Below are 17212 nucleotides of genomic sequence, written 5' to 3'. Positions count from 1 at the left end.
AGAACATCTACACAGTTTTTTAACCTTATAGCGCAATTTAATCTAATTGACGTGCTCCCTCCACCCCACTTCAAGGGAATACACATACTACTCCACAGCCCATAATACCTACACTAGAATAGATTACATATTCGGTGAACCCCAATTTTTTGAACGCATAAGCCGAATCCATATATCCACATGTCTGTGGTCTGACCACTCCTCACTCCAGATGGAATTTCATTCTTAAGCTTCAATAGCTCTCTAGACCTAGTTGGAAACTCCCAGACTTCCTATTTTCCTCCCAGAGATAGGTAACCACTTGCAGCAGGAGATAACACCTTTTCTCACAATCAATGAAACGGGCAGGTTGATGATTTTTGTTTATGGAGCTCCTTTAAAGCTTATGTCTTTATCAAGACATCCCAAGACACCACCACACTCGACCCCACTATTCTTACCCAAATAGAGGAAGTCAAATTAAAGCGCCAACTTATAGAGCAAGCTAGGATTCAAACATAACTACATCGCCTGAAAAAAGGCAATAAAGATGACCGTCTCTTAGCCAACAAGCTCCACCAACGCACAGCGCAAGCATGTATCCCTTATATTAAAACACCTCAAGGGGTCGCTAGGCTCCCATCAGACATTGGGCATGCATTTTCCAGCTATTACATAAACCTCTATAATCTAGATAGAACTACTGAGACATCCCCTCCCACTCCAAAGGCTATCCAAACCTTTCTAACCTCTTTAACAGGACTATCTGGATTCCCCCATTATCACTGCAGAGGTGGCCGGATGGCTACACAGTGTTTTTTATAAACAATTCCACACATCCATTACACCGCTACTTCCCCGGGTGTTCACTGATGCCAGACAGTTTCCCTCCTGAGTTCCTTGGGGATGCTATAGTAGCGATCCCGAAACCGGGAAAAGAACCCAATCAATGCGAAAACCTCCGCCCTATCTCCCTAATAAACCTAGATATAAATTTATTTGCCAAAATTTTGGCCACCAGGCTAAACACTGTCCTCTCCTCACTAGTCGACTGGGATCAAGTTGTTTTTACCCCAGGGAGAGAAGGTCCTGACAACACTAGACGTATCCTGAAAATTTGTTAAGAAACCAAACGCCTGGGAACTTCTTGTACTACCATAGCTTTCAATGCGGAAAAAGCGCTTGATCGCATAAACTGGTGTTACTTATTCAAAGTCCTTACTAAATTTGGTATTCCAAAAAACGTCTTCACATGTATCAGGGCGCTCTACTCTTTCCCATTGGCGTGAAAGGCCTAGGATTTTTCTCCCCCCACTTGCAGAAGCGATTAGATCCTACAATAACATCAAAGAAATCACAATAGCCGACACTTTTCAGAAGACGGCTCTTTTCACTGATGATCTCACAGTTTTTGTAAGTGATCCCCTTAGATCTCTGCCAGCAATCTTCAAACTTTTCAGCTTGTTTGAATCAATAAGTTATTATAAGTTAAACTTCTCTAAAACTGATGCTTACACCATCAACACTCCAGAACAAAAAAACTCTTCCCATTCAAATGGTCCACACAAAAAATTAAACACTTACGGGTACACCTCTTATGCAATATTTCCACCATAGTGGAATCTAACTTCCATACATTACTGCACCTCTTCCAAAAATGTACAGAGAAATGGAATGTACCTTGCATCTCCTGGCTAGGCCGAGTAGCAGCCTTTAAGATAACCCTCTTGCCCAAGTTTACTTACCTATTTAGAGCTCTGCCAATCCCTATACCCAAATCCTTAATAGGCAAGTTTCAGCTAATCTGTAACAAGTTCATTTGGAGGAACATGCATCCTAGGGTCACAATGAGGATTCTAGAGCAACTATTCTCAAGAGGGGCACTGAGGCCCTTAACATAGCCTACTACCATGAAGCAGCCAGGCTCGCACAAATTCTCCCATGGAATGTACCCTCTTCTAAAAGCAAATGGTGGATCATAGAACAAGCATCCCTGCCTAACCCATTAACTCTCATGGACCTCATCTGGCTTCCTAAACACATTAGAACCTCTTTAGCCCTTCATAACCCCATTATCCTCTATGCACTGCGTTTCTGGGATAAAAGTCACTCTTATCCCCAAATAGGTCCCCACCCTTCACCAATCCATTCACACTTTGGACTCCTTGGAGTTCTAAAGGACTCTCACCTTGTCATTTGGTGCACTCACAGGATTCACTCCATCTCAGATCTTTCTCCCCGGATCTAATGGATTTCTGCTCTACCTACAATCCTTCCCAATTACTGAAATTTTAATTTGGAGACTACAGAGTTTTTTAGAACTTCCACCCCGTCAGCCAACCGAATGGGAAAAGAAATGGACTACGGCAAGGTCAACATCACAAGCTCTCTTGATTTCGTACAGAGATGTACATAACTCTCCAAGATTCTATAAGTCAGCCTATATTCTCCATTGGAAGCGGGAGTTACACTTCCAAGCAGATCAAGAAGAATGGTCCTCAGCTGCACCCCTCACTAAATATGCCCTACACTGCATAACACTACAGGAATTATACCTCAAACTATGCACTCAATGGCATCTTATGCCATTAAGACTTTTTAAAATTTCCCCTATAAACTCTCCCTTGTGCTGGAGGAAATGCGGGGAGATGGGTTCCCCTGCTCACATTTGGTGTTGCAACCCTACTGGTCTTTTCTACTCCAAAAATGCTCCTCCATAGGTTTTTTCATACCTAACACAGCTCAGCACCATTTATCTACTCACTGCAGCCAAACTATCTATTTCTAGACTTTGGAAACAAGCTAATCCTCCAACTTGGAAAGAGGTCTGCGATACCATGGACTATCTCAAAACAATGGAAAGTTCCATATTCTCCCTACATAACAAAACAGACCTCCAGACCCTGATATGGGACTCCTGGAGAAAGACAAGATAAGATAAACCAAATCACTCACACACTTATTCAACTTTTAAACATGATTAATGTAACCGAGCTTTCCTCCCCCCCCCTTTTTCCCTCTCTCTCCACCCAACCTTTCGACATGCCTAGTAAGACCGAGGTCATACTCAATTGCTAGCATATCTTCCCAAGGGAACTGTATACTTCTTCTTACTCTAAATTACCACAATCACACTAATTGAAAAACTTCTTGAAGCTGTTATTTTGTTATGATAAGTACATGTAGTAAAAATTTTAATTCCATAAACAACTGTTTCACCATATTATTTTATTTATTCCAATGCCAACTGTTGTACTTGATTATAATTTTGCTTCAATAAAAAGATGATTTAAAAACAAAAATAATTATAATAATGTTACATAATTTTGCATATAGTGCAGAATTATGTAACATCATCTTCTAGACAGCTGAAAAAAACAGAAGATTTGAGAGATTTTTGCCCCCAAGGTTACACTTACCTCATCCCCTCTTCAGGCTCTTCCGATTAGATCTTCTTTTGAAAAGGGGTTTGCGGGTGCACAGTCTAATCACAGCATGCCCGATCGCGCTTTTGAACTAAATGTAGCGCACTTCCGCTACAAGACCAGAGCAGGACCCTGCTAAATTTAGTTCAATACTGTGATAAGACACACTATGAATCGCAAAATGTATCTGCTTTTCAAAAGAAGACCTGATCAGAAGAGCCTGGAGTGTAAACGAGGTAAGTGTAACTTTGGGGGCTAAAATCTCATGAATCTTTTGTTTTTTCAAGCTGTTACTAAGATAATGTTACATTATTTTTTACGTTTACTGTCCCTTTAAAGACATGCTAATTCTTGTTTTAGGGAAACATAGTTGCCAAAATTTAAAAAAAAAATGCAGGGACACTTTAAAGCAGATCCACACCTATTTATGGTTTGCATAGCTCCACAAACGCCAATTTACCCCAAAACAAGCACATAAAGTATTATTAGCACAATTAAGCTATAATGATTGCTTAAATTTTAAAGGTAAAAGAAAATCTATATTAAACTTTCATAATTCAGATACTGCATGTCATTTTTAAATCCACTTCTCTTTAAATTCACTTCACTCTCTCTTATCACATTCATGGTCCCCTTACCAGACACTTGTCATTGCAGATATCTGAAGACTATAGATACCTGCCACCACTAATACAAAAAAAAAAAGTGTACATATAGTCAAAAGCACCATCCTGTGGCGGGAGTACTGCATTGCACACAATATTATTAAACAAAATACAGACTGAACTGAACAAAGGATGGCCGGAACAGGAAGCCAAACAATGTGACTGTTCCGGGAAAAACTGGACAATTACCAACTGTGGGGAAGCTAAGATTTGTTTTATCAAAACAATGTTTTACTAGTTTCCAACTGAAAAAGTGTTATATAAAGACTACTGCACTGCACACAATAATAATCAAATACAGACTGAACTAACCAAGGTACAGACAGGCACGAACAGGAAGCCACAAACCTGACAACTATGGGGAAGCTAAGACTTGCTTTATCAAAACAAATATTTCACTAGTTTACAGCTGAAAAGGTGCCATAAAAACTAAATTTATTCCAATCCATCACATGAGCAGTGCAAAATGGTTTAGATGTCTTTTTGTGAGTTTTTCAAATTCAATACTTTTACAATCCATATAAAAACTGTTAGAAAATCCAGTTATCTTGTGATTTTCTAGCATCATCACACTGAGCTAACTACCAATTCTTTGCAACAGGAAGATTAACTATTATATTGCATGGTGCCCACTGTATAGTTGTTTTAACACTGTATAGTGCAAAATGGGGGGGAAAGAAAATATCTTCCAGTTTTTTCCGTTTATGATTTTTTGTGAAAATATAGGAATGGATTCCTAAACTTGAATGTAAAATGTAGAAAATTATGTCTGGGACATTATTATTTACTGGGTATGTTATAAACAATAAAGCAAATAAATAAATGTTACCATTTTGGGGTATTTTTGCAAACTAAATGTATTTTCTAATCCTATAATATAAAAGGCCAAGTGTGTTTGTCCAAAGCTGTCAGTAGAGACAGCACAAGGACAAACACACCTGGCCTTACCTGACATGCTGTTTGTGGCGGTGGGGCGAAAGTGGGCGTGACGGGACGGGAGCGTGGGCGGGCGTGGGCGGGTGTGACGGGGCCTGGTCGGGTGCAGTCGGCATGAGAGAGAGGGGAGAGAAATAGAAAGAGAGGGGGAGAGACAAAAAGAGATAGGAAAGAGCTAAAGAGAGGGGGAAGAGCAGAAGAGAGGGGAAAGAGCAGAAGAGAGGGGGAGAAAGAGCAAAATAGAGGGGAAAGAGAAAAATAGAGGGAAGAAAGAGAAAAAGAGAGGGGGAGAGAGCAAAAAAGAAGGGGGAGAGAGAAAATAAGAGGGGGAAAGAGAGAGAGCAAAAGAGAGGTGAAGAGAGAGAGCAAAAGAGAGGGGGAGAGAGAGGGGGGAGAGTAGGGGAGAGAGAGCAAAAGAGAGGGGGTTGAGATAGCAATAGAGAGGGGAAGAAAGAGAGCAAAAGAGAGGCATGGAGAGAGAGCAAAAGAGAGGGGAAAGAGAAAAAGAGAGGGTGGAGAGAGAGCAAAAGAGAGGGGAAAGAGCAATAGAGAGGGGGAGAGAGAGAAAAAGAGAGGGGGGAGAGAGAGGAAAAGAGAGGGGGAGAGAGAGCAATAGAGAGGGGGAGAGAGAGAGCAAAAGAGAAGGATGGAGGAAGAGACAGAGCAAAAGAGAGGGGGGAGAGAGAGAGCAAAAGAGGGGGGAGAGAGAGCAAAAGAGAGGGATGGAGAGAAAGAGCAAAAGAGAGGGATGGAGAGAGAGAGCAAAAAAAGGGGGGAGTGAGAGCGCAAAAGAGGGGGGGAGAGAGAGAGCGCAAAAGAGAGGGGGAGAGAGAGAGGGCAAAGGAGAGGGGGAGAGACAGAGCGCAAAAGAGAGGGGGAGAGAGTGCAAAAGAGAGGGGAGAGAGCGCAAAAGAGAGTGGGAGAGAGAGTGTGCAAAAGAGGGGGGAGAGAGAACGCAAAAGAGAGAGAGAGCGTAAAAGAGAGGGGGAGAGAGATCACAAAAGAGAGGGGGAGAGAGAGCAAAAGAGGGGGAGAGAGAGCAAAAGAGAGCAAAAGAGGGGGAGAGAGCGCAAAAGAGAGGGGGGAGAGAGAGCGCAAAAAAGAGGGGGGAGAGAGAGCGCAAAAGAGAGGGGGGAGAGAGAGTGCAAAAGAGGGGGAGAGAGAGAGAGCGCAACAGAGAGGGGGAGAGAGAGAGCGGAAAAGAGAGGGGGAGAGAGAGAGCGCAAAAGAGAGGGGGAGAGACAGCGCAAAAGAGGGGGAGAGAGAGTTCAACAGAGAGGGGGAGAGAGAGAGTGCAAAAGAGATGGGGAGAGAGAGAGAGCGCAAAAGAGAGGGGGAGAGAGCGCGCAAAAGAGGGGGGAGAGAGAACGCAAAAGAGAGGGGGGAGAGAGAGAGCGTAAAAGAGAGGGGGATAGAGAGCACAAAAGAGAGGGGGAGAGAGAGCAAAAGAGAGGGGGGAGAGAAAGCAAAAGAGTGGGGAGAGAGGGAGCAAAAGAGAGGGGGGAGAGAGAGCAAAAGAGAGGTGGAGAGAGAGAGCACAAAAGAGAGGGGGAGAGAGCGCAAAAGAGAGGGGGAGAGAGCGTAAAAACATAATTTATGTAAGAACTTACCTGATAAATTCATTTCTTTCATATTAGCAAGAGTCCATGAGCTAGTGACGTATGGGATATACATTCCTACCAGGAGGGGCAAAGTTTCCCAAACCTTAAAATGCCTATAAATACACCCCTCACCACACCCACAATTCAGTTTAACGAATAGCCAAGAAGTGGGGTGATAAGAAAAAAGTGCGAAAGCATATAAAATAAGGAATTGGAATAATTGTGCATAATACAAAAAAATCAAAACCACCACAAAAAAGGGCGGGCCTCATGGACTCTTGCTAATATGAAAGAAATGAATTTATCATGTAAGTTCTTACATAAATTATGTTTTCTTTCATGTAATTAGCAAGAGTCCATGAGCTAGTGACGTATGGGATAATGATTACCCAAGATGTGGATCTTTCCACACAAGAGTCACTAGAGAGGGAGGGATAAAATAAAGACAGCCAATTCCTGCTGAAAATAATCCACACCCAGAATAAAATTTTAATGAAAAAACATAAGCAGAAGATTCAAACTGAAACCACTGCCTGAAGTACGTTTCTACCAAAAACTGCTTCAGAAGAAGAAAACACATCAAAATGGTAGAATTTAGTAAAAGTATGCAAAGAGGACCAAGTTGCTGTTTTGCAAATCTGATCAACCTGAAGCTTCATTCTTAAACGCCCAGGAAGTAGAAACTAACCTAGTAGAATGAGCTGTAATCCTTTGAGGCGGAGTGTTACCCGACTCAACATAGGCATGATGAAATAAAGATTTCAACCAAGATGCCAAAGAAATGGCAGAAGCTTTCTGGTCTTTTCTAGAACCGGAAAAGATGACAAATAGACTAGAAGTCTTTCGGAAAGACTTAGTAGCTTCAACATAATATTACAAAGCTCTAACAGCATCCAAAGAATGCAATGATTTCTCCTTAGAATTCATAGGATTAGGACATAATGAAGGAACTACAATTTCTCTACTAATGTTGTTAGAATTCACAATCTTAGGTAAAAAATTCAAAAGAAGTTCGCAGCACCGCCTTATCCTGATGCAAAATCAGAAAAGGAGACTCACAAAAAAGAGTAGATAATTCAGAGACTCTTCTGGCAGAAGAGATGGCCAAAAGAAACAAAACTTTCCAAGAAAGTAATATAACGACCAAAGAATGCATGGGTTCAAAAGGAGAAGCTTGAAGAGCCCCCAGAACCAAATTCAAACTCCAAAGAGGAGAAATTGACTTAATGACAGGTTTTATACAAACCAAAGCTTGTACAAAACAATGAATATCAGGAAGATTAGCAATCCTTCTGTGAAAAAGAACAGAAAGAGCAGAGATTTGTCTTTCAAGAAACTTGCGGACAAACCTTTATCTAAACCAGTGCTTTCCAAACTGTGTGTCGGGACACACTAGTGTGTCGGCAGCAGTGTGTAGGTGTGTCCCTGCTTCAGCACAAATTTTTTTTAATTTTTTTTTTTTGGTTTCTGACTTTCCACCTGCCTGCTACGCATATCACATGGTTGACACGTGATTGATACCTAGGGGGACACAGATCATCTTAACCTATTGGCGCAGCTCAGTGGGAACTGAAACTATTCCCATTGGCGGCACATTGGCTCCTGACTGCACGTGTAGTCTCCTTAATTGGCTCGTGACTGCATGTGTAGTCAGTGAGTAGGAGAGCAGTGTGTTTGCAGCACAGGCAGTAGTCAATCGGACTCACCGAGCTTTGAGGGTGGCAGCTTAAATGCTGAGCTGAAGTCAGTGGGGTTTTTTTTGCAACTAGCTCCCAGTAGTGCATTGCTGCTCCTGCACTTGATATATGGATAGGAAGTGGAAGCTTAAAAATGCTTGATGATAAAATGCGAGTGTCTTTATCTAATATTCCACCAAATATTCAGAAATTGTGTTCATCCCATCAACCTCATACATCCCATTAAAATATCAAGTAGCTATTGGTGTTATTTAACTTTTTTTTAATTCTTGCACATACATACTGTTACCTGTAAATACATTTCATTATTATATAATTCATTTATGTGTCCGTATCTCTTAAAACAACTTAGTTTAACCTCCTGTTTGCCAGTACAACTGAATTAATGTGTCGCGAAATGATGTAGGTCTAAAAAGTGTGTCACCAACAGGAAAAGTTTGGAAAGCTCTGATCTAAACCATCCTGAAGAAATATAAGTCTTCCAGACTCTATAATATATCTCTCTAGATACAGATTTACGAGCCTGTCACATAGTATCAATCACAGAGTCAGAGAAACCTCTTTGACCAAGAATCAAGCGTTCAAACTCCACACCTTAAAATTAAGGTTTTGAGATCCTGATGGAAAAAAGAACCTTGAGACAGAAAGACTGATCTTAACGGAAGAGTCCACAGCTGGCAAGAGGCCATCCGGACAAGATCCGCATACCAAAACCTGTGAGGCCATGCTGGAGCTACCAGCAGGACAAACGAGCATTCCTTTAGAATATTAGAGAATACCCTTGGAAGAAGAACTAGAGGCGGAAAGATATAGGCAGGATGACACTTGTAAGGAAGAGATAATGCATCCACTGCCTCCGCCCGAGGATCCCTGGATCCGGACAGATACCAGGGAAGTTTCTTGTTTAGATGAGAAGCCATCAGATCTATTTCTGAGAGTTCCCACATATGAACAATCTGAGGAAATACCTCTGGGTGAAGACCATTCGCCCAGGTGCACCGTTTGGCGACTGAGATAATCCGCTTTCCAATTGTCCATACCTGGGATATGAACCGCAGAGATTTAGACAGGAGCTGGATTCCGCCCAAACCAAAATTCGAGATACTTCTTTCATAGCCAGAGGACCGTGAGTCCCTCCTTGATGATTGATGTATGCCACAGTTGTGACATTGTCTATCTGAAAACAAATGAACAACTCTCTCTTCAGAAGAGGCCAAGACTGAAGAGCTCTGAAATTGCACGGAGTTCCAAAATATTGATCGGAAATCTCACCTCCTGAGATTCCCAAACCCCTTGTGCCGTCAGATACCCCCACACAGCTCCCCAACCTGTAAGACTTGCATCTGTTGAGATTATAGTCCAGGTCGGAAGAACAAAGAAGCCCCCTGAACTAAACGATGGTGATCTGCCCACCATGTCAGAGAGTGTCGTATAATCGGTTTGAAGATATTAATTGAGATATCTTTGAGTAATCCCTGCACCATTGGTTCAGCATACAGAGCTGAAGAGGTCGCATGTGAAAACGAGCAAAGGAGATCGCATCTGAAGCGGCAGTCCTAAGACCAAAAATTTCCATGCATAAGGCTACCAAAGGGAATGATTGTGACTGAAGGTTTTGACAAGCTGATATCAATGTTAAACTTCTCTTGTCTGACAAGGACAGAGTCATAGACACTGAATCTATTCTAGAAACCTAAAAAGGTTACAATTGTCTGAGGAATCAATGAACTGATTGGTAAATTGATCCTCCAACCATGAACTTGAAGAAACAACACAAGTCGATTCGTATGAGATTCTTCGAAAATGAGAAGACTGAGCAAGTACCCAGATATTGTCCAATAAGGAAATACCAAAAAAACCCTGTTCTCTGATTACAGAAAGAAGGGCACCGAGAACCTTAGAAAAAAATTCTTGGAACTGAGGCTAGGCCAAACGGTAGAGCCACAAAACTGGTAATGCTTGTCTAAAAAGAGAATCTCAGACACTAAAAGTGATCTGGATGAATCGGAATATGTAGATACACATCCTGTAAATCTATTGTAGACATATAATGCCCTTGCTAAACAAAAGGCAGGACAGTCCTACAGTAACCATCTTGAATGTTGGTATCCTTACATAACGATTCAATATTGATAGATCCGGAACTGGTCTGAAGGAATTGACCTTCTTTGGTACAATGAAGAGATAAAGTAAAACCCCAGCCCCTGTTCCAGAACTGGAACTGGCATAATTACTCCAGCCAACTCTAGATCTGAAACACATTTCAGAAATGCTGAGCCTTTGCTGTGTTAACTGGGACACGGGAAAGAAAAAAATCTCTTAGCAGGAGGCCTTAACTGAAGCCAATTCTGTACCTTTCTGAAACAATGTTCTGAAACCAGAAATTGAGAACGGAATTGATCAAAATTTCTTTGAAGAAAACGTAATCTGCCCCATACCAGCTGAGCTGGAATAAGGTCCGCACCTTCATAGGTACTTAGGAGCTGGCTATAGGTTTTCTAAAAGGCTTTGATATATTCCAAACTGGAAATAGTTTCCAAACTGATACCGCTCTTGAGAATGAAGGATCAGGCTTTTGTTCCTTATTGTGAGGAAAGGAACGAAATGATTATTAGACCTAAATTTACCTTAGATTTTTTATCCTTTGGTAAAAAAGTTCCCTTCCTTCCAGAAACAGTTGAAATAATAATTTATTACCCTGGAAAGCAAAGTTGACTTAGAAGACATATCAGTATTCCAAGTTTAATCCATAAAGCTTTTCTAGCTAAAATAGCTAGAGACATATACCTGACATCAACTCTAATGATATCAAAAGATGGTATCACCAATAAAATTATTAGCATGTTATAGAATAATAATAATAATGCTATAAAATTATGATCTGTTACTTGTTGCGCTAAAGCTTCTAACCAAAAAGTTGAAGCTGCAGCAACATCCGCTAAAAATATAGCAAGTCTAAGAAGATTACCTGAACATAAGTAAGCTTTTCTTAGAAAGGATTCAATTTTCCTATCTAAAGGATCCTTAAATGAATTACTATCTGCCGTAGGAATAGTAGCACATTTAGCAGGAGGAGAGACAGCCCCATAACCTTAGGGATTTTGTCCCAAAAAAACTCTAATCTGTCAGATGGCACAGGATATAATTGCTTAAACGTTTAGACGGAGTAAAAGAATTACCCAAATTATTCCATTCCCTGGAAAGTACTTCAGAAATAGCATCAGGGAGATTAAACACTTCTGGAATAACTACAGGAGATTTAAAAACCTTATTTAAACGTTTAGATTTAGAATCAAGAGGACCAGAATCCTCTATTTCTAATGCAATTAATACTTCTTTAAATAAAGAACGAATAAATTCCATCTTGAACAAATACAAAGATTTATCAGCATCAACCTCTGACACAGAAACCTCTGAACCAGAAGAACCATTATCAGTATCAGAATGATGATGTTCATTTAAAAATTCATCTGAAAAAAGAGAAGTTTTAAAAGACTTTTATGTAAACTAGAAGGAGAAATAACAGACATAGCCTTCTTAACGGATTTAAAAAATAAAATCTCTTATGTTTATCAGGAACACTCTGAAAATTAGATGTTGACGGACAGCAACAGGTAATGTAACAGTACTAAAGGAAATTTTATCTGCATTAATAAGTTTGTCATGACATGCAATACAAACAACAGCTGGAGAAACAGATACCAAAAATTATAGCAGATACACTTAGCTTGGTAGCTCCAGCAGTAGACAGCGATTTTCCTGTAGTATCTTCTGACTCAGATGCAACGTGAGACATCTTGCAATATGTAAGAGAAAAAACAACATATAAAGCAAAATTGATCAAATTCCTTAAATGACAGTTTCAGGAATGGGAAAAAATGCCAAAGAACAAGCTTCTAGCAACCAGAAGCACTGAAAAAATAAGACTTAAATAATGTGCAGACAAAAGCGACGCCCTTATTTTTTAGCGCCAAATAAGACGCCCACATTATTTGGCGCCTAAATGCTTTTGGCGCCAAAAATGACGCCACATCCGGCACGCCGACATTTTTGGCGCAAAATAACGTCAAAAAATGACGCAACTTCCGGCGACACGTATGACGCCGGAAACGGAAAAGAATTTTTGCGCCAAAAAAGTCCGCGCCAAGAATGACGCAATAAAATGAAGCATTTTCAGCCCCCGCGAGCCTAACAGCCCACAGGAAAAAAAAGAGTCAAATTTTTGAAGGTAAGAAAAAAAGATTAATTCAAATGCATTATCCCAAATATGAAACTGACTGTCTGAAAAATAAGGAAAGTTGAACATTCTGAGTCAAGGAAAATAAATGTTTGAATACATATATTTAGAACTTTATAAACAAAGTGCCCAACCATAGCTTAGAGTGTCACAGAAAATAAGATTTACTTACCCCAGGACACTCATCTACATGTTTGTAGAAAGCCAAACCAGTACTGAAACGAGAATCAGCAGAGGTAATGGTATATATAAGAGTATATCGTCGATCTGAAAAGGGAGGTAAGAGATGAATCTCTACGACCGATAACAGAGAACCTATGAAATAGACCCCGTAGAAGGAGATCACTGCATTCAAATAGGCAATACTCTCCTCACATCCCTCTGACATTCACTGCACGCTGAGAGGAAAACCGGGCTCCAACTTGCTGCGGAGCGCATATCAACGTAGAATCTAGCACAAACTTACTTCACCACCTCCATCGGAGGCAAAGTTTGTAAAAACTGAATTGTGGGTGTGGTGAGGGGTGTATTTATAGGCATTTTAAGGTTTGGGAAACTTTGCCCCTCCTGGTAGGAATGTATATCCCATACGTCACTAGCTCATGGACTCTTGCTAATTACATGAAAGAAAAAAAGGGGGGAGAGAGAGAGCAAAAGAGAGGGGGGAGAGAGCAAAAGAGAGGTGGATCGAGAGAGAGCGCAAAAGAGAGGGGGAGAGAGATAGCAAGGGGTGGGACCGCTGTACTGCAAAAAATGGCCTGTGTAAAAGGGCTTTAGGACTAGTATAGTATAATCTGCTCAAAAGAGAAATTTGTGGTTTATAACTCAAGGAAAGAGCACTAAAGTTAAATTGCTCATAGATATTAAAATGACTTCACCAGAAGGGTAAGAAGTCCACTAATAGTGTTAAGAGGATAACAGCCAGTAAGGTTGGAGTTAATGTGGTTTGGGGGTGTGATGCAGTTAGCTCTAATGTTGTTGTCTGAGGGTCCCTGTTTTCTAGAAATAAGAAAATAATTAACATAGTTCATCATTTTATATTGCATCTTTAGATATTAAACATTTAACTAAATACATTTAAAAAATATGCATATTAATCTTACCACACAGTTTATTCTGGAACACAGAGGTCAGTGTTTCAATCTGACTGAAGTTTGCCACCAAGAAGACATGCTCTTCATGAGGTTCACTGCCAATAGATTTCAATGTGCTCATGTCCACTCGGCCTACACCAATGGCGAAGATTAGGATTCCTGTGTTCCTTGCTTTGGCTGCAATTTCAGCAACTGGATCCTGTGGGCGTCCATCTGTTACTATCATAGCAATTCTTGGCACGTTCTGGTTTAACGGTCGGGCACCCTCTGCTTCAGAAAAGGCTATGTTCATAGCGTACTGGATTGCTAAACCAGTCATGGTACCAGTTTCAAGGTGCATCATTCTTTTCACAGCACGTTCTATATCAGATTTTTTCTTGTAAGTTTTTAAAGAGAATTCATTTTTCACTGTGCTGCCATATTGCAAAAGACCGACCCTGGTGTTATCTGGGCCAATGTCGAGGACTGTTAGCATGGTAATAAGGAATTCTTTCACTTTCACATAGTCATAGGGACGTACACTTCGGGAACTGTCAATGATGAAGACAAGGTCTATGGGTTTATTGTTGCACGCTTCCTCTGAAAATGAGAAACAACAATTATTAGCAGTATATAAACAAACTGTCAAAATTAATGTTTCTCAAATGAGGAAGAATTTAAATGGTTCATTAAATATTTGCTGTCTAAAAAGCGGGGGGGGGGGGGGTTACATAAGTCAAAATTAAACTTTAATGATTCAGCTATAACAGGCAATTTTAAGACATTTCCTACATTTTCTTCTATCCTTTGTTGAAATGCATTCCTAGGTAGGCTCAGGAGCAGCTATGCACTACTGAGAGCTAGATGCTGATAGGTGACTACACAAATATGCCTCTTATCATTGGCTCAATAGATGTTTTAAGCATGTTCTGAAACTGACAACATGTGTAATTTGCAGTGATTAATCACAGTTATTTGCAAGCAATGGTGAATAAATAAAAATGTTCTTACACATTAGAGCGCTTTTCTTTTTGTACTTTTATGTCCATTACAAATGTTTTAATTAATATTTAATTACTTTGCCACTATTGTGGCAATAAACAATTCAATAAATAATTCAATGTATTAGCAAATATCCCCTTGTTTTATGCTCTCAATTCTTATTCTGAATTAAAGTTTAAAGAACCAGGATGGGCCTAATGCAGTTTCCTTGCAAAGCCTCTGGCCTGCTAGCAAACTGACAGGGGAGTGATTTTGGCAGACATATTTGGCAAGATCTCACACATGGAAGAGGTTGTTAAAAACTTTCAAGGTGTCTGTTGCTAGAACATTACAAGATGTTATATGATTTAGAAGATTTGATAAAAAGAAAACTAAGTTAAAGGGACAGTCTACCATAGAATTGTTATTGTTTTAAAAGATAGATAATCCCTTTATTACCCATTCCTCAGTTTTGCACAACCAACACTGTTATATTAATATACTTTTTACCTCTGTGATTACCTTGTATCTAGGAACCTTCTTCCAGCCCCCTGATCACATGACTGTGACTGTTTATTATCTATTGTTTTAAATTTAGCATTGTGTTTTGCTAAATCTTAAATAACCCCCTGTGCCTGAACACAGTGTTATCTATATGGCCCACGTGTACTTTCTGTCTCTTTGTGTTGAAAAGAGATTTAAAAAGCATGTGATAAGAGGCAGCCCTCAAAGGCTTAGAAATTAGCATATGAGCCTACGTAGGTTTAGTTTAAACTAAGAATACCAAGAGAAAAAAAGCAAACTTGATAAAAGTAAATTGGAAAGTTGATTAAAATTAAAAGTCCTATCTGAATAATGAAAGTTTAATTTATACTAGACTGTCCCTTTAATATGTCCACTTCTTTTCAACCTTAACCTGTCCTATTATTTTTCTAATAATTATCATACAAATAACTACAGATCTATTATATGTATCTACATAATTATCATACAAATAGCTACAGATCTATTATATGTATCTATATAATTATCATACAAATAGCTACAGATCTAATATATGTATCTATATAATTATCATACAAATAGCTACAGATCTAATATATGTATCTATATAATTATCATACAAATAGCTTCAGATCTATTATATGTATCTATATAATTATCATACAAATAACTACAGATCTATTATATGTATCTATATAATTATCATACAAATAGCTACAGATCTATTGTATCTATATAATTATCATACAAATAACTACAGATCTATTATATGTATCTATATAATTATCATACAAATAGCTACAGATCTATTGTATGTTTCTAATAATTATGATACAAATAGCTACAGATCTATTATATGTATCTATATAATTATCATACAAATAGCTACAGATCTATTATATGTACTGTATCTATATAATTATCATACAAATAACTACAGATCTATTATATGTATGTGTATATTTATCATACAAATAACAACAGATCTATTATATATATCTATATAATTATCATACAAATAACTACAGATCTATTATATGTATCTATATAATTATCATACAAATAACTACAGATCTATTATATGTATCTATATAATTATCATACAAATAGCTACAGATCTATTGTATCTATATAATTATCATACAAATAACTACAGATCTATTATATGTATCTATATAATTATCATACAAATAGCTACAGATCTATTGTATGTTTCTAATAATTATCATACAAATAGCTACAGATCTATTATATGTATCTATATAATTATCATACAAATAGCTACAGATCTATTATATGTATTGTATCTATATAATTATCATACAAATAACTACAGATCTATTATATGTATCTGTATATTTATAATACAAATAGCTACAGATCTATTATATGTATCTATATAATTATCATACAAATAGCTACAGATCTATTGTATGTTTCTAATAATTATCATACAAATAGCTACAGATCTATTATATGTATCTATATAATTATCATACAAATAACTACAGATCTATTATATGTATCTATATAATTATCATACAAATAACAACAGATCTATTATATATATCTATATAATTATCTAACAAATAACTACAGATCTATTATATGTATCTATATAATTATCATACAAATAGCTACAGATCTATTATATGTATCTATATAATTATCATACAAATAGCTACAGATCTATTATATGTATCTATATAATTATCATACAAATAGCTACAGATCTATTATATGTATCTATATAATTATCATACAAATAACTACAGATCTATTATATGTATCTATATAATTATCATACAAATAACAACAGATCTATTATATATATCTATATAATTATCTAACAAATAACTACAGATCTATTATATGTATCTATATAATTATCATACAAATAGCTACAGATCTATTATATGTATCTATATAATTATCATACAAATAGCTACAGATCTATTATATGTATCTATATAATTATCATACAAATAACTACAGATCTATTATATGTATATATATATAATTATCATACAAATAGCTACAGATCTATTTATTGTATGTTTCTAATAATTATCATTATTAAAAGAAAACAGGGTGTCTTGCTAAAGGGCGTGTAC

General features: G+C 38.1%; 1 protein-coding gene across 1 annotated transcript in view; it reads right to left on the bottom strand.

The window, feature by feature from the left end:
• MATN2 (matrilin 2) overlaps nt 1-17212 on the bottom strand; it is a 295468-nt gene that overhangs the window by 207882 nt on the left and 70374 nt on the right. Inside the window, exon 3 of the mRNA XM_053715235.1 lies at nt 13644-14213. Coding sequence (XP_053571210.1) covers nt 13644-14213 — 570 coding nt within the window. The remainder of the gene's footprint in view (nt 1-13643; nt 14214-17212) is intronic.

This window comes from Bombina bombina, chromosome 5 (genome assembly GCF_027579735.1).
Source record: "Bombina bombina isolate aBomBom1 chromosome 5, aBomBom1.pri, whole genome shotgun sequence".
In the NCBI taxonomy this organism is placed as follows: domain Eukaryota; kingdom Metazoa; phylum Chordata; class Amphibia; order Anura; family Bombinatoridae; genus Bombina; species Bombina bombina.
This window is presented reverse-complemented; position numbering and strand designations above follow the sequence as displayed.